Source organism: Nerophis lumbriciformis, linkage group LG04 (genome assembly GCF_033978685.3).
Source record: "Nerophis lumbriciformis linkage group LG04, RoL_Nlum_v2.1, whole genome shotgun sequence".
Lineage (NCBI taxonomy): Eukaryota > Metazoa > Chordata > Actinopteri > Syngnathiformes > Syngnathidae > Nerophis > Nerophis lumbriciformis.
This window is the reverse complement of record NC_084551.2, coordinates 14,912,926-14,930,981: the sequence shown is the minus strand read 5'-3', so window position 1 is coordinate 14,930,981 and position 18,056 is coordinate 14,912,926. Positions and strand designations below refer to the sequence as shown.

General features: G+C 45.2%; 2 protein-coding genes across 4 annotated transcripts in view; one reads left to right on the top strand and one right to left on the bottom strand.

Annotated features, from left to right (window-relative positions):
* ube3d (ubiquitin protein ligase E3D) overlaps window positions 1-8,950 on the bottom strand; it is a 37,629-nt gene extending 28,679 nt beyond the window's left edge. The window contains exons 1-3 of the mRNA XM_061944772.2: window positions 8,760-8,950; window positions 6,128-6,339; window positions 508-598 (exon numbers count right to left, since the gene is read on the bottom strand). Of these exons, the coding sequence (XP_061800756.1) occupies window positions 508-598; window positions 6,128-6,339; window positions 8,760-8,836 (380 nt within the window). The 5' untranslated portion in view covers window positions 8,837-8,950. The remainder of the gene's footprint in view (window positions 1-507; window positions 599-6,127; window positions 6,340-8,759) is intronic.
* Window positions 8,951-9,188: 238 nt separating this feature from the next.
* The window catches only part of dop1a (DOP1 leucine zipper like protein A), a 45,721-nt gene continuing 36,853 nt past the window's right edge, over window positions 9,189-18,056 (top strand). For all 3 annotated transcript variants that reach the window (XM_061949570.2, XM_061949578.2, XM_061949562.2), the window contains exon 1: window positions 9,189-9,453. The gene's annotated coding sequence lies outside the window, so the exon portion shown is untranslated. The remainder of the gene's footprint in view (window positions 9,454-18,056) is intronic.

The window sequence follows — 18,056 nt, the reverse complement described above, 5'->3', positions numbered from 1 at the left end:
CATATTAATAAAACAAATAATTAAAAGAATTTTAGTGCTGCACTCAGCAGTGGCATTATTACTGCAGAGCATTAAGTTACTTGTCAAATGATTACAACAAATCACAATGAAACATGATGTTGTTTTAATTATAAACCTACAAACATTTCTGCACACTACTGGACAGCAGCAGTGACAGCGTTGAAAGGGCAAATAATAAGTGTTGGGCAACTTTTAGTAGGTCAGTGCTGAGAAATATACCCAAAGGGTCTCCGTAATGCAGACATAGCAATTTTCAACATATCACAATGCTGACCATAGAAAGCTTCAGGCTAAAGGCAATGAGAGCAATACCACCGAAGCACCTTAAGGCATGAAGCATTATTGTTTTTTAATAGGTAAAGCAGACCTTTATGTAATAGCAGCTCTACAGCCCAGTATACAGCAGCTCCATCCATCCATCATTTCTTTTCCCAGCTGTCACAGACACTGCTGATGTGACAATAAGGACACATTTCCAGTCCTCACCTGTCCTCGAGCAGTCTGGTTGTGCAGCTCTGACAGTAAAAGCAATAAGTCTCCTGTGCCCGCAGTGTCTTCACTATAGTGTCGGAGGTCTCTATGCGGGTGAAAGGGAATACAGAAATATATCAGGTTTGGTGAAGCAACAACCTTGAGAAAAGAGCATCAAACTATAAAATACTGTCTGGGATGGGAAGCACACAATCAGTCTGGTTTTAGTTTAAATGACTAAAGTTTACAGTGCATGTGTCATACTTGCCAACCTTGAGACCTCCGATTTCGGGAGGTGGTGGTGGGGGGGGGCGTGGTTGGGGGGGCGTGGTTACGAGGGGAGGAGTATATTTACAGCTAGAATTCACCAAGTCAAGTATTTCATATACAGGTAAAAGCCAGTAAATTAGAATATTTTGAAAAACTTGATTTATTTCAGTAATTGCATTCAAAAGGTGTAACTTGTACATTATATGTATTCATTGCACACAGACTGATGCATTCAAATGTTTATTTCATTTAATTTTGATGATTTGAAGTGGCAACAAATGAAAATCCAAAATTCCGTGTGTCACAAAATTAGAATATTACTTAAGGCTAATACAAAAAAGGGATTTTTAGAAATGTTGGCCAACTGAAAAGTATGAAAATGAAAAAAATGAGCATGTACAATACTCAATACTTGGTTGGAGCTCCTTTTGCCTCAATTACTGCGTTAATGCGGCGTGGCATGGAGTCGATGAGTTTCTGGCACTGCTCAGGTGTTATGAGAGCCCAGGTTGCTCTGATAGTGGCCTTCAACTCTTCTGCGTTTTTGGGTCTGGCATTCTGCATCTTCCTTTTCACAATACCCCACAGATTTTCTCTGGGGCTAAGGTCAGGGGAGTTGGCGGGCCAATTTAGAACAGAAATACCATGGTCCGTAAACCAGGCACGGGTAGATTTTGCGCTGTGTGCAGGCGCCAAGTCCTGTTGGAACTTGAAATCTCCATCTCCATAGAGCAGGTCAGCAGCAGGAAGCATGAAGTGCTCTAAAACTTGCTGGTAGACGGCTGCGTTGACCCTGGATCTCAGGAAACAGAGTGGACCGACACTAGCAGATGACATGGCACCCCAAACCATCACCCAACCATGCAAATTTTGCATTTCCTTTGGAAATCGAGGTCCCAGAGTCTGGAGGAAGACAGGAGAGGCACAGGATCCACGTTGCCTGAAGTCTAGTGTAAAGTTTCCACCATCAGTGATGGTTTGGGGTGCCATGTCATCTGCTGGTGTCGGTCCACTCTGTTTCCTGAGATCCAGGGTCAACGCAGCCGTCTACCAGCAAGTTTTAGAGCACTTCATGCTTCCTGCTGCTGACCTGCTCTATGGAGATGGAGATTTCAAGTCCCAACAGGACTTGGCGCCTGCACGCAGCGCAAAATCTACCCGTGCCTGGTTTACGGACCATGGTATTTCTGTTCTAAATTGGCCCGCCAACTCCCCTGACCTTAGCCCCATAGAAAATCTGTGGGGTATTGTGAAAAGGAAGATGCAGAATGCCAGACCCAAAAACGCAGAAGAGTTGAAGGCCACTATCAGAGCAACCTGGGCTCTCATAACACCTGAGCAGTGCCAGAAACTCATCGACTCCATGCCACGCCGCATTAACGCAGTAATTGAGGCAAAAGGAGCTCCAACCAAGTATTGAGTATTGTACATGCTCATATTTTTCATTTTCATACTTTTCAGTTGGCCAACATTTCTAAAAATCCCTTTTTTGTATTAGCCTTAAGTAATATTCTAATTTTGTGACACACGGAATTTTGGATTTTCATTTGTTGCCACTTCAAATCATCAAAATTAAATGAAATAAACATTTGAATGCATCAGTCTGTGTGCAATGAATAAATATAATGTACAAGTTACACCTTTTGAATGCAATTACTGAAATAAATCAAGTTTTTCAAAATATTCTAATTTACTGGCTTTTACCTGTATATAAAAAATACTTGACTTTCAGTGAATTCTAGCTATACATATATATTTATTTTATTTTATATCTATATATATATATATATATATATATATATATATATATATATATATATATATATATATATATATATATATATATATATATATATATATATATATATATATATATAAATAAAAGAAATACTTGAATTTCAGTGTTCATTTATTTACACATATACTTGTTGAGTTATGGGTTGAATTGTCCATCCTTGTTCTATTCTGTGTCACTATTTTTCTAACCATGCTGAACACCCTCTCTGATGATGCTTTTCTGTGTGGCACGCACAAAAGTGCTTTCATCAAATGCACTAAATGGCAGTATTGTCCTGTTTAGAGTGTCACAACATTGCTGTTTACGGCAGACGAACTGCTTTACGGTAGACAAAAACGTGACTGCTGTTGTTGTGTGTTGTTGCCGCGCTGGGAGGACGTTAATGAAACTGTCTAACAATAAACCCACATAAGAAACCAAGAACTCGCCCTCCATCATTCTACAGTTATAACGTGATTGGGCAGGCACGCCGTTTATATTGTGGGAAAGCGGACTCAGGTCCGCATGGACCTGACTCCGCCTGAATTTCGGGAGATTTTCGGGAGATAATTTGTCCCGGGAGGTTTTCGAGAGAGGCGCTGAATTTCGGGAGTCTCCCGGAAAATCCGGGAGGGTTGGCAAGTATGGCATGTGTACTGGAGAAAAAAATAACAGAATCACAAGATTATATACACTAGCACCTGGGTGTGGGAATTGTTGCCAATGAAGTTCCTGGCAATTTTTTTTAGGTCTAAAAAAGTCCCCGATGTATGTATTTTACAGAGGTAATACGGTTTACAGAAGCAGAATGGTAAAAAAACGATAGCAATTTTTCCCATAAGAAATACTGTAAATCCAATAATCAATTTCTGAGACACACAAATATTACCAAAAACACATTTTATAGAGAATACAGTGGTTCCCACCCCAGAGATACTAGCAATGACTGGCTAGAAATTATGAATATTTTTCTGGTGTTATTGGAGACTGTACTTGTGTTTAGAGACTCTTTACTTCTGTTGCTTCATGTGCGTGACGTGACGAACAGCGAGAGCTGCAGCGAGCCTGACGTCGCACTTGCTTCACACTGCTTCTCCAACTGGATTTTCTCTCCTTAAAAGAGAGCCACTGTCCTCTTAATTTTTGCGCATTGCACATTTTGGAGAGCACTGTCCGTGCATCTTTATCGGATATATTAAAGTACGTCCACATTGCAGACATGAAGCCTCCGTTCTAGACAATACTGTGTGTATTGCTTACGTCATCACATCAAGTTCCGTCAGTGCTGATCAAAGTCTTTTTTTCGGCGGCCAAATTTTTCGGTGCCTCAGTCAGTTGTCAATAGTGCGCAAATAATAGGCTGTATATATCCATTCATACATTATATTACTGTAACGACCTGCTATTGTTAATGTTTATGTTCATGTATTATTGATGTTCAGAGCTCCCATGATCATGAAAGGGGATCGGCGGAGAATGAGGAAGTGTTGTTGTGTGTCTGGGACTCAGTGAAACACGGGGACGGACGTGTGTGCACATGTGTTGGAATTGGGCCTGTTGTTAGCAAATAATTAGCAATAAAAGTTAAAAAGAGCATCTGACTCTGTGTGACTTCTTCTGGACGCTATAATACATCATACCAGTGGTCCCCAACCTTTTTGTAGCTGCGGACCGGTCAACGCTTGAAAATTTGTCCCACGGACCGGGGTGGGGGGTGTTATTTATTTTTTTATTTTTTTTGTCATAAGGAAATACAATCATGTGTGCTTACGGACGGTATCCCTGCAGACTGTATTGATCTATATTGATATATAATGTAGGAACCAGAAATATTAATAATGGAAAGAAACAACCCTTTTGTGCAAATGAGTGTGAATGAGTGTAAATGGGGGAGGGAGGTTTTTTGGGTTGGTGCACTAATTGTAAGTGTATCTTGTGTTTTTTTATGTTGATTTAATTTAAAAATATATATATATATATATATATATTTTTATTATATTTTTTCAAACTCTTGTGCGGCCCGGTACTAATCGATCCACGGACCGGTACCGGGCCGTGGCCCGGTGGTTGGGGACCACTGCATTATACTACTTTAATTTGTTTTCACGTAAGAAACCCTTATTTTTAGAGACAGCTTTTATTTTGCCGTGGTGGACCACCACGCTCAAGTACCTTTAGGGGGAACCCTGAATGCATATAATTGATAACCTAATTTATTATTACAATAAGTCGTAAAAAAACTATCTGTGGGCCAAAAATTGCTCCTGGGCCGTACTTTGGACACCACTGATTTACAGTGTTTCTTTTAAGGGAAGTGCAAGTACAACAGGAAGAGTTTAAAGAGTATGGATGCTTATGTTTTGTAAAGTTAATTATTACCTGAAGTACAACATTATAAGTTCCAGCATGTTAGACTTAGACTTAGACAAACTTTATTGATCCACAAGGCAAATTGTTGCACACAGTAGCTCAGTTACAAAGGATGGAAATGCTGTGACATTTTCATTCTTACTGAACTAATGACGGCACAGTGCTGAAATTTTCTTATGTAATAGTATGTGTCCGTTTATGCATTCTACAGGTAGTTGAAGTGTTCAAAAAGAATCGAGACGAAAAACCTTGGGCAAACAATTTAATTGACAACCGAATCCTACAAAAAGTTAGTCTCACGAAAAGCACTGTATTTTCTGTTAAACTTTTCCTACTTTATGCAATGGGTGATGTACATTTGATATGTTCACATTCCGGATGTCACGATAATTGGTACTAGAAACAACCGCAGTAAAACTCCTGACGGTTAGTATCACCGTTTTATATTAAAATGATCGAAAAACTGTGAATGATAACAGCACTTTAATAAAGTCCCAGAGTGACTGGCGCCAGCTCGCGAGCTTAAATGCCAACATGAAAACAAGATACATTTTCCCCATTAAAAAACAACATTCAACAATCTCAACTTACATAAACACATTGCAACTAAGATATTAAATTGTGCACATTGAAACTACAAGTTGAACTCTCTTAGAACAGAGTGATCGTTCTACACTAGTAATAGGGATAACAGCACGAGGTGTTTTTACGGTGCATTCAAGGATCGCTGAACAGAGTAGGATGCCACAACCCCCGCTATTAATAATAATAATAGATTTTACTTGTCAATTAAATTCATCTTAAAGTGCTACAAAACAAACCCATATTTAAAACATTGAAAGCTTAGCCACTGAAAGAGACATAATACAAAGACTAAAACTCTATCAGTGAAGCATAAGAAACACAAACAGAGCAAAAGATTATTATTATTATTTTAGTTATTTAAAAAAAAAATACTTGAGTCAAAAGATGTCAGTGTGTGTCATAGTACTGACTACATACTGAGTAGGTATCTTTTGAGCCCACTCAACAATAACGCGATAATATTGATGAAATGTTGATATCGTTGCAACCCTCGTTCACATAAAAACAAGTGAGACTGTCCAGGGTTTCCTCATGATCAATTGAATATTGAATTACCCAGTTTTTATAGACTGGAGGAAATTATTTCAAACTAGGAAGAAATGCTGAGAGAGAAGATAAGGCCAATAGACATACCTTCAATGTTGTCATGTGAAACACTTATTCGCAGTCTGAAATGTAGCTCCTCTCTGCAGGATTCATCCCCCGCTGTCGGAATACAAGATTCCTCTTCATAGGAGAATCCTTGTGGCAAAGTTAAGGTCACCTCGCCTCTGGGGGTCAGGATGTGAAGAGAAGAATCTCCACCGGTCATGGTCACATCAGCAGGGTTTGCAGCAACATCTTTCCTACAGAAACGCGAGGAATGTGTTACCCATCTTAGAGCGAAAAGACCGTTTTAAGATGATGAAACTACAGAGCTTCAATGCCTGCCACTTTCGTATTCGAGACCCGCATTATTAACACATCAACTATGATGGGATTCATCCATTTCTTTTAATGGTGTCAAAATTCACACATGTACTTTATAGCTTGCACAAATACAAATTGTATATTTTTGAAGAGTGACATTTCATGTCAGTGCAACCACTAAAACATTTCATCACATATCTGTAAGAGAGACCAAATGTCATCACATGGAATACTTCCATCCATCCATCCATTTTCTACCGCTTGTCCCTATCGGGGTCACGGGGGGTGCTGGAGCCTATCTCTGCTGCATTCGGGCGTAAGGCGGGGTACACACTGGATAAGTCGCCACCTCATCACAGGGCCAACACAGATAGACAGACAACATTCACACTCAAATTCACACACTAGGGCCAATTTAGTGTTGCCAATCAACCTATCCCCAGGTGCATGTCTTTGGAGGTGGGAGTACCCGGAGGGAACCCACGCAGTCACACTGCGAACATGCAAACTCCACACAGAAAGACCCCGAGCCCGGGGATCGAACCCAGGACCTTTGTCTTGTGAGGCACATGCACTAACCCCTGCCCCATGGAATACTTATAATTCCTAAATCATGCAGATTAAGGTTGAGTATTATTCTCAGTCACATATAATTCCCATGTAACATATTTGGGGTCATATTTTTCAACTATTCAAATGTGTTGTGAGAGTGAGACAATACAATAAAATGTTCCACAATACTAAATACTGTATCACATCGGAGAGGAGCCAGATGAGGTGGTTCGGGCATCTGGTCAGGATGCCACCCGAACGCCTCCCTAGGGAGGTGTTTAGGGCACGTCCGACCGGTAGGAGGCCACGGGGAAGACCCAGGACACGTTGGGAAGACTATGTCTCCCGGCTGGCCTGGGAACGCCTCGGGATCCCCCGGGAAGAGCTGGACGAAGTGGCTGGGGAGAGGAAAGTCTGGGCTTCCCTGCTTAGGCTGCTGCCCCCGCGACCTGACCTCGGATGTTTATTACCTAACACCTTCTATGTTAGCTATTTCTCTTTGTTTATAATGTCTATTTTCTGCTGGATTTACTCTCTATTTTATGCTGCAGCTGTTACATATACTGTAATATTGTACATGGTAATTGTTATATATTGTATATATGATATAAACATATAATATAATATATCAGTATGTATCCTATACTGTACATATATTATGTAAATATTACGTATCCATCCATCCATCCATTTTTCTACCGCTTATTCCCTTTGGGGTCGCGGGGGGTGCTGGAGCCTATCTCAGCTACAATCGGGCGGAAGGCGGGGTACACCCTAGACAAGTCGCCACCTCATCACAGGGCCAACACAGATAGACAGACAACATTCACACTCACATCCACACACTAGGGCCAATTTAGTGTTGCCAATCAACTTATCCCCAGGTGCATGTCTTTGGAAGTGGGAGGAAGCCGGAGTACCCGGAGGGAACCCACGCAGTCACGGGGAGGACATGCAAACTCCACACAGAAAGATCCCGAGCCCGGGATTGAACCCAAGACTACTCAGGACCTTCGTATTGTGAGGCAGATGCACTAACCCCTCTGCCACCGTGAAGTATATATGTTATATTTTATATTGCTTTTAGTCTATTTTATACCTGCATTGTCCTTTCCATCTTTTCCATCATTTGTAACTGAGCTACTGTGTGGAACAATTTCCCTTGAGGATCATTAAAGTTTGTCTAAGTCTAAGTTTAAGATAAGCGGAAGAAGATGGATGGATGTATCACATCAAAAGAAAAAAATAATGACTGCAATAAAAAGATTAGATTTCCATTTTAGTAGAAACTGAACAATTTGGAAAACATGTTGGAATAAGAATAGCTGTAAATAATAGCTGGGACGCTGTAGTAGTGTACATAACTGGCTATTAAATGTCATTATCTCCATCTAGCGACTTTTCCGGTGTACTGTACATATACAGTAGCTTCATCGTGCAGGAGCATGCAGATTAGAATAATGTTTAGGAAATAGTAGACTATATTTGCGCATTTTACAAATAATAAAAAGGAATTCAAATGTGTAAATATGGTTAAAAAGAACGAACGTATGGACAAAATGCTCAATTTCTTGGTTTATTGTAATTTAACGACAGCTACTTTGTATACAAAGTAATAGATAATATAAATACTTTGCTTCAACTCGGCTAATATTAGAGGTTAAGCCTAAATTGAGCTGAGCTACTGTGTTGAACAATTTTCCTTGTGGATCATTAAAGTTTGTTTAAGTCTAAGCCTAATTTAGCATGCATTTAGTTAGCATAAACAATGAATGTGAATGAACTTGCACGTTACTATATTCACCCGATTATAAGAGATCCACATCGCAGCCTTTTTCTCAGCTCGAGAAAGACTCCGACTCCGTGTGTCTTGGCCGACATCTCCACAACAAAGAAAGAAATCTAATATATTAGATATAATCCACAAAAAAATGCTATGGAAACGTAACACTCTGGAAGCAGTATTGGCGCTGCTCTGCGGCGTGACCATTTTGTAAGTTGCACCATTTGGAAAACGAGCATCGGCTTGAATATTTCAAAATAACACATCAGCTAAACACTGTTTTGAGTGTGTGATGCATACGTATGCTTTTGTTTTGAAAGAATTCTAGCATCATTTCCGTTTGGTGTATATGTGGCTTTACAAGCAAGGGGAGGCGGAAGACTTGCATGCGGAAAAGGTATGTTACGTCGGACGTGCTGCGAATCCGCAGTGCAGTCTGGGAGCTGTCAGCCCCCCTGCCTTTGTACCTCTGATGATGAGCTCATGGTTTTATTTGTACATAGCGAGAAGAAGCACACCGGAAATATGTAGCATGTACTCCGCCACTGTCTGCGAGCGACGCCCGATTACCAAAAGATTAAAGCGAGTGACATAGATGCCGGGCCCTTCATCTCCATTCGTTTAGCAACCTGCTAGCAACCGTTAGCGTCAGCCCATTTACTCCTCAAACCGCGCTCGAGTTTGAATGACACCTTTCGGCCCTTAAGATACGACGGTAAGCTTTTCATAACAGTTTGACATTTGTGGAGTGTTATTGTTGTTCGCTTTCAACACGCGTAATTAAATACAGTTAGCTGTTGGCCTTAGCAACTACTGTACAATGTTGTGTACATTAGGGACTACAGGATGTCAACAACCGCAAACGCACATTTGTAGGGTTTCTATATTGGAACAATACGTATGTATCATTTCCTTATTAATGTTGTTGACACACAAGCTTGGCACTCAGCATCAAGGGTTGGAATTGGGGGTTAAATCACCAAAAATGATTCCCGAGCGCGGCCACCGCTGCTGCTCACTGCTCCCCTCACCTCCCTGGGCGTGAAACAAGGGGATGGGTCAAAATGCTGAGGGTAATTTCACTACACCTAATTAAGTTAAAGTTCCAATGGGGCGGTATTGCTCGGTTGGTAGAGTGGCCGTGCCAGCAACTTGAGGGTTCCAGGTTCGATCCCCGCTTCCGCCATCCGAGTCACTGCCGTTGTGTCCTTGGGCAAGACACTTTACCCACCCGCTCCCAGTGCCACCCACACTGGTTTAAATGTAACTTAGATATTGGGTTTCACTATGTAAAAGCGCTTTGAGTCACTAGAGAAAAGCGCTATATAAATATAATTCACTTCACACACACTTTAATGATTGTCACACACACACACACTAGGTGTGGCGAAATTTGTCCTCTGCATTTGACCCATCCCCTTGTTCACCCCCTGGGAGGTGAGGGGAGCAGTGGGCAACAGTAGTGGCCACGCCCGGGAATCATTTTGGTGATTTAACCCCCAATTCCAGCCCTTGATGCTGAGTGCCAAGCAGGGAGGTAATTTTTATAATTTTTGGTATGACTTGGCCGGGGTTTGAACTCACGACCTACCGATCTCAGGGCGGACACTCTAACCACAAGGCCACTGAGCAAGTGTGTGTGTGTGACTAACAGTGGTACTTTGGGGCGGTATAGCTCGGTTGGTAGAGTGGCCGTGCCAGCAACTGGAGGGTTGCAGGTTCGAGCCCCGCTTCCGCCATTCTAGTCACTGCCGTTGTGTCCTTGGGCAAGACACTTTACCCACCTGCTCCCAGTGCCACCCACAGTGGTTTAAATGTAACTTAGATATTGGGTTTCACTATGTAAAAGCGCTTTGAGTCACTAGAGAAAAGCGCTATATAAATATAATTCACTTCACACACACTTCAATGATTGTCACACACACACACACTAGGTGTGGCGAAATTTGTCCTCTGCATTTGACCCATCCCCTTGTTCCACCCCCTGGGAGGTGAGGGGAGCAGTGGGCAGCAGTGGTGGCCGCGCCCGGGAATCATTTTGGTGATTTAACCCCCAATTCCAGCCCTTGATGCTGAGTGCCAAGCAGGGAGGTAATTTTTATAATCTTTGGTATGACATGGCCGGGGTTTGAACTCACGACCTACCGATCTCGGGGCGGACACTCTAACCACAAGGCCACTGAGCAAGTGTGTGTGTGTGACTATCAGTGGTACTTTGGGGCGGTATAGCTCGGTTGGTAGAGTGGCCGTGCCAGCAACTGGAGGGTTGCAGGTTCGATCCCCGCTTCCGCCATTCTAGTCACTGCCGTTGTGTCCTTGGGCAAGACACTTTACCCACCTGCTCCCAGTGCCACCCACACTGGTTTAAATGTAACTTAGATATTGGGTTTCACTATGTAAAAGCGCTTTGAGTCACTAGAGAAAAGCGCTATATAAATATAATTCACTTCACACACACTTCAATGATTGTCACACACACACACACACTATGTGTGGCGAAATTTGTCCTCTGCATTTGACCCATCCCCTTGTTCCACCCCCTGGGAGGTGAGGGGAGCAGTGGGCAGCAGTGGTGGCCGCGCCCGGGAATCATTTTGGTGATTTAACCCCCAATTCCAGCCCTTGATGCTGAGTGCCAAGCAGGGAGGTAATTTTTATAATCTTTGGTATGACATGGCCGGGGTTTGAACTCACGACCTACCGATCTCAGGGCGGACACTCTAACCACAAGGCCACTGAGCAAGTGTGTGTGTGGTCAGTGGTACTTTGGGGCGGTATAGCTCGGTTGGTAGAGTGGCCGTGCCAGCAACTGGAGGGTTGCAGGTTCGATCCCCGCTTCCGCCATCCTAGTCACTGCCGTTGTGTCCTTGAGCAAGACACTTTACCCACCCCGCTCCCAGTGCCACCCACACTGGTTTAAATGTAACTTAGATATTGGGTTTCACTATGTAAAAGCGCATTGAGTCACTAGAGAAAAGCACTATATAAATATAATTCACTTCACACACACTTTAATGATTGTCACACACACACACTATGTGTGGCGAAATTTGTCCTCTGCATTTGACCCATCCCCTTGTTCACCCCCTGGGAGGTGAGGGGAGCAGTGGGCAGCAGTGGTGGCCGCGCCCGGGAATCATTTTGGTGATTTAACCCCCAATTCCAGCCCTTGATGCTGAGTGCCAAGCAGGGAGGTAATTTTTATAATCTTTGGTATGACATGGCCGGGGTTTGAACTCACGACCTACCGATCTCGGGGCGGACACTCTAACCACAAGGCCACTGAGCAAGTGTGTGTGTGTGACTATCAGTGGTACTTTGGGGCGGTATAGTTCGGTTGGTAGAGTGGCCGTGCCAGCAACTTGAGGGTTCCAGGTTCGATCCCCACTTCCGCCATCCTAGTCACTGCCGTTGTGTCCTTGGGCAAGACACTTTACCCACCCGCTCCCAGTGCCCACACTGGTTTAAATGTAACTTAGATATTGGGTTTCACTATGTAAAAGCGCTTTGAGTCACTAGAGAAAAGCGCTATATAAATATAATTCACTTCACACACACTTTAATGATTGTCACACACACACTATGTGTGGCGAAATTTGTCCTCTGCATTTGACCCATCCCCTTGTTCCACCCCCTGGGAGGCGAGGGGAGCAGTGGGCAGCAGTGGTGGCCGCGCCCGGGAATCATTTTGGTGATTTAACCCCCAATTCCAGCCCTTGATGCTGAGTGCCAAGCAGGGAGGTAATTTTTATAATCTTTGGTATGACATGGCCGGGGTTTGAACTCACGACCTACCGATCTCAGGGCGGACACTCTAACCACAAGGCCACTGAGCAAGTGTGTGTGTGGTCAGTGGTACTTTGGGGCGGTATAGCTCGGTTGGTAGAGTGGCCGTGCCAGCAACTGGAGGGTTGCAGGTTCGATCCCCGCTTCCGCCATCCTAGTCACTGCCGTTGTGTCCTTGAGCAAGACACTTTACCCACCCCGCTCCCAGTGCCACCCACACTGGTTTAAATGTAACTTAGATATTGGGTTTCACTATGTAAAAGCGCATTGAGTCACTAGAGAAAAGCACTATATAAATATAATTCACTTCACACACACTTTAATGATTGTCACACACACACACTATGTGTGGCGAAATTTGTCCTCTGCATTTGACCCATCCCCTTGTTCACCCCCTGGGAGGTGAGGGGAGCAGTGGGCAGCAGTGGTGGCCGCGCCCGGGAATCATTTTGGTGATTTAACCCCCAATTCCAGCCCTTGATGCTGAGTGCCAAGCAGGGAGGTAATTTTTATAATCTTTGGTATGACATGGCCGGGGTTTGAACTCACGACCTACCGATCTCGGGGCGGACACTCTAACCACAAGGCCACTGAGCAAGTGTGTGTGTGTGACTATCAGTGGTACTTTGGGGCGGTATAGTTCGGTTGGTAGAGTGGCCGTGCCAGCAACTTGAGGGTTCCAGGTTCGATCCCCACTTCCGCCATCCTAGTCACTGCCGTTGTGTCCTTGGGCAAGACACTTTACCCACCCGCTCCCAGTGCCCACACTGGTTTAAATGTAACTTAGATATTGGGTTTCACTATGTAAAAGCGCTTTGAGTCACTAGAGAAAAGCGCTATATAAATATAATTCACTTCACACACACTTTAATGATTGTCACACACACACTATGTGTGGCGAAATTTGTCCTCTGCATTTGACCCATCCCCTTGTTCCACCCCCTGGGAGGCGAGGGGAGCAGTGGGCAGCAGTGGTGGCCGCGCCCGGGAATCATTTTGGTGATTTAACCCCCAATTCCAGCCCTTGATGCTGAGTGCCAAGCAGGGAGGTAATTTTTATAATCTTTGGTATGACATGGCCGGGGTTTGAACTCACGACCTACCGATCTCAGGGCGGACACTCTAACCACAAGGCCACTGAGCAAGTGTGTGTGTGGTCAGTGGTACTTTGGGGCGGTATAGCTCGGTTGGTAGAGTGGCCGTGCCAGCAACTGGTGGGTTGCAGGTTCGATCCCCGCTTCCGCCATTCTAGTCACTGCCGTTGTGTCCTTGGGCAAGACACTTTACCCACCCGCTCCCAGTGCCACCCACACTGGTTTAAATGTAACTTAGACATTGGGTTTCACTATGTAAAAGCGCTTTGAGTCACTAGAGAAAAGCGCTATATAAATATAATTCACTTCACAAACACTTCAATGATTGTCACACACACACACTAGGTGTGGCGAAATTTGTCCTCTGCATTCGACCCATCCCCTTGTTCACCCCCTGGGAGGTGAGGGGAGCAGTGGGCAGCAGTGGTGGCCGCGCCCGGGAATCATTTTGGTGATTTAACCCCCAATTCCAGCCCTTGATGCTGAGTGCCAAGCAGGGAGGTAATTTTTATAATCTTTGGTATGACTTGGCTGGGGTTTGAACTCACGACCTACCTATCTCAGGGCGGACACTCTAACCACAAGGCCACTGAGCAAGTGTGTGTGTGTGACTATCAGTGGTACTTTGGGGCGGTATAGCTCGGTTGGTAGAGTGGCCGTGCCAGCAACTGGAGGGTTGCAGGTTCGAGCCCCGCTTCCGCCATCCTAGTCACTGCCGTTGTGTCTTTGGGCAAGACACTTTACCCACCTGCTCCCAGTGCCACCCACACTGGTTTAAATGTAACTTAGATATTGGGTTTCACTATGTAAAAGTGCTTTGAGTCACTAGAGAAAAGCGCTATATAAATATAATTCACTTCACACACACTTTAATGATTGTCACACACACACACACTAGGTGTGGCGAAATTTGTCCTCTGCATTTGACCCATCCCCTTGTTCACCCCCTGGGAGGTGAGGGGAGCAGTGGGCAGCAGCGGTGGCCGCGCCCGGGAATCGTTTTGGTGATTTAACCCCCAATTCCAGCCCTTGATGCTGAGTGCCAAGCAGGGAGGTAATTTTTATAATCTTTGGTATGACTTGGCCGGGGTTTGAACTCACGACCTACCGATCTCAGGGCGGACACTCTAACCACAAGGCCACTGAGCAAGTGTGTGTGTGGTCAGTGGTACTTTGGGGCGGTATAGCTCGGTTGGTAGAGTGGCCGTGCCAGCAACTGGAGGATTGCAGGTTCGATCCCCGCTTCCGCCATCCTAGTCACTGCCGTTGTGTCCTTGAGCAAGACACTTTACCCACCCCGCTCCCAGTGCCACCCACACTGGTTTAAATGTAACTTAGATATTGGGTTTCACTATGTAAAAGCGCATTGAGTCACTAGAGAAAAGCACTATATAAATATAATTCACTTCACACACACTTTAATGATTGTCACACACACACTATGTGTGGCGAAATTTGTCCTCTGCATTTGACCCATCCCCTTGTTCACCCCCTGGGAGGTGAGGGGAGCAGTGGGCAGCAGTGGTGGCCGCGCCCGGGAATCATTTTGGTGATTTAACCCCCAATTCCAGCCCTTGATGCTGAGTGCCAAGCAGGGAGGTAATTTTTATAATCTTTGGTATGACATGGCCGGGGTTTGAACTCACGACCTACCGATCTCGGGGCGGACACTCTAACCACAAGGCCACTGAGCAAGTGTGTGTGTGTGACTATCAGTGGTACTTTGGGGCGGTATAGTTCGGTTGGTAGAGTGGCCGTGCCAGCAACTTGAGGGTTCCAGGTTCGATCCCCACTTCCGCCATCCTAGTCACTGCCGTTGTGTCCTTGGGCAAGACACTTTACCCACCCGCTCCCAGTGCCCACACTGGTTTAAATGTAACTTAGATATTGGGTTTCACTATGTAAAAGCGCTTTGAGTCACTAGAGAAAAGCGCTATATAAATATAATTCACTTCACACACACTTTAATGATTGTCACACACACACTATGTGTGGCGAAATTTGTCCTCTGCATTTGACCCATCCCCTTGTTCCACCCCCTGGGAGGTGAGGGGAGCAGTGGGCAACAGTGGTGGCCGCGCCCGGGAATCATTTTGGTGATTTAACCCCCAATTCCAGCCCTTGATGCTGAGTGCCAAGCAGGGAGGTAATTTTTATAATCTTTGGTATGACTTGGCCGGGGTTTGAACTCACGACCTACCGATCTCAGGGCGGACACTCTGACCTCAAGGCCACTGAGCAAGTGTGTGTTTGACTATCAGTGGTACTTTGGGGCGGTATAGCTCGGTTGGTAGAGTGGCCGTGCCAGCAACTTGAGGGTTCCAGGTTCAATCTCCACTTCCGCCATCCTAGTCACTGCCGTTGTGTCCTTGAGCAAGACACTTTACCCACCCCGCTCCCAGTGCCACCCACACTGGTTTAAATGTAACTTAGATATTGGGTTTCACTATGTAAAAGCGCATTGAGTCACTAGAGAAAAGCGCTATATAAATATAATTCACTTCACACACACTTCAATGATTGTCACACACACACTATGTGTGGCGAAATTTGTCCTCTGCATTTGACCCATCCCCTTGTTCCACCCCCTGGGAGGTGAGGGGAGCAGTGGGCAGCAGTGGTGGCCGCGCCCGGGAATCATTTTGGTGATTTAACCCCCAATTCCAGCCCTTGATGCTGAGTGCCAAGCAGGGAGGTAATTTTTATAATCTTTGGTATGACATGGCCGGGGTTTGAACTCACGACCTACCGATCTCAGGGCGGACACTCTAACCACAAGGCCACTGAGCAAGTGTGTGTGTGTGACTATCAGTGGTACTTTGGGGCGGTATAGTTCGGTTGGTAGAGTGGGCGTGCCAGCAACTGGAGGGTTGCAGGTTCGATCCCCGCTTCCGCCATTCTAGTCACTGCCGTTGTGTCCTTGAGCAAGACACTTTACCCACCTGCTCCCAGTGCCACCCACACTGGTTTAAATGTAACTTAGATATTGGGTTTCACTATGTGCTATATAAATATAATTCACTTCACACACACTTCAATGATTGTCACACACACACACACTAGGTGTGGCGAAATTTGTCCTCTGCATTTGACCCATCCCCTTGTTCACCCCCTGGGAGGTGAGGGGAGCATTGGGCAACAGTAGTGGCCACGCCCGGGAATCATTTTGGTGATTTAACCCCCAATTCCAGCCCTTGATGCTGAGTGCCAAGCAGGGAGGTAATTTTTATAATCTTTGGTATGACTTGGCCGGGGTTTGAACTCACGACCTACCGATCTCAGGGCGGACACTCTAACCACAAGGCCACTGAGCAAGTGTGTGTGTGTGACTATCAGTGGTACTTTGGGGCGGTATAGCTCGGTTGGTAGAGTGGCCGTGCCAGCAACTGGAGGGTTGCAGGTTCGAGCCCCGCTTCCGCCATCCTAGTCACTGCCGTTGTGTCCTTGGGCAAGACACTTTACCCACCCCGCTCCCAGTGCCACCCACACTGGTTTAAATGTAACTTAGATATTGGGTTTCACTATGTAAAAGCGCATTGAGTCACTAGAGAAAAGCGCTATATAAATATAATTCACTTCACACACACTTTAATGATTGTCACACACACACACACTATGTGTGGCGAAATTTGTCCTCTGCATTTGACCCATCCCCTTGTTCCACCCCCTGGGAGGTGAGGGGAGCAGTGGGCAGCAGTGGTGGCCGCGCCCGGGAATCATTTTGGTGATTTAACCCCCAATTCCAGCCCTTGATGCTGAATGCCAAGCAGGGAGGTAATTTTTATAATCTTTGGTATGACATGGCCGGGGTTTGAACTCACGACCTACCGATCTCAGGGCGGACACTCTAACCACAAGGCCACTGAGCAAGTGTGTGTGTGGTCAGTGGTACTTTGGGGCGGTATAGCTCGGTTGGTAGAGTGGCCGTGCCAGCAACTGGAGGGTTGCAGGTTCGATCCCCGCTTCCGCCATTCTAGTCACTGCCGTTGTGTCCTTGGGCAAGACACTTTACCCACCCGCTCCCAGTGCCACCCACACTGGTTTAAATGTAAATTAGATATTGGGTTTCACTATGTAAAAGCGCTTTGAGTCACTAGAGAAAAGCGCTATATAAATATAATTCACTTCACACACACTTCAATGATTGTCACACACACACACACACTAGGTGTGGCGAATTTTGTCCTCTGCATTTGACCCATCCCCTTGTTCACCCCCTGGGAGGTGAGGGGAGCAGTGGGCAGCAGTGGTGGCCGCACCCGGGAATCATTTTGGTGATTTAACCCCCAATTCCAGCCCTTGATGCTGAGTGCCAAGCAGAGGGGTAATGGGTCCCATTTGTATAGTCTTTGGTATGACTTGGCCGGGGTTTGAAATCACGACCTACCGATCTCAGAGCGGACACTCTAACCACAAGGCCACTGAGCAAGTGTGTGTG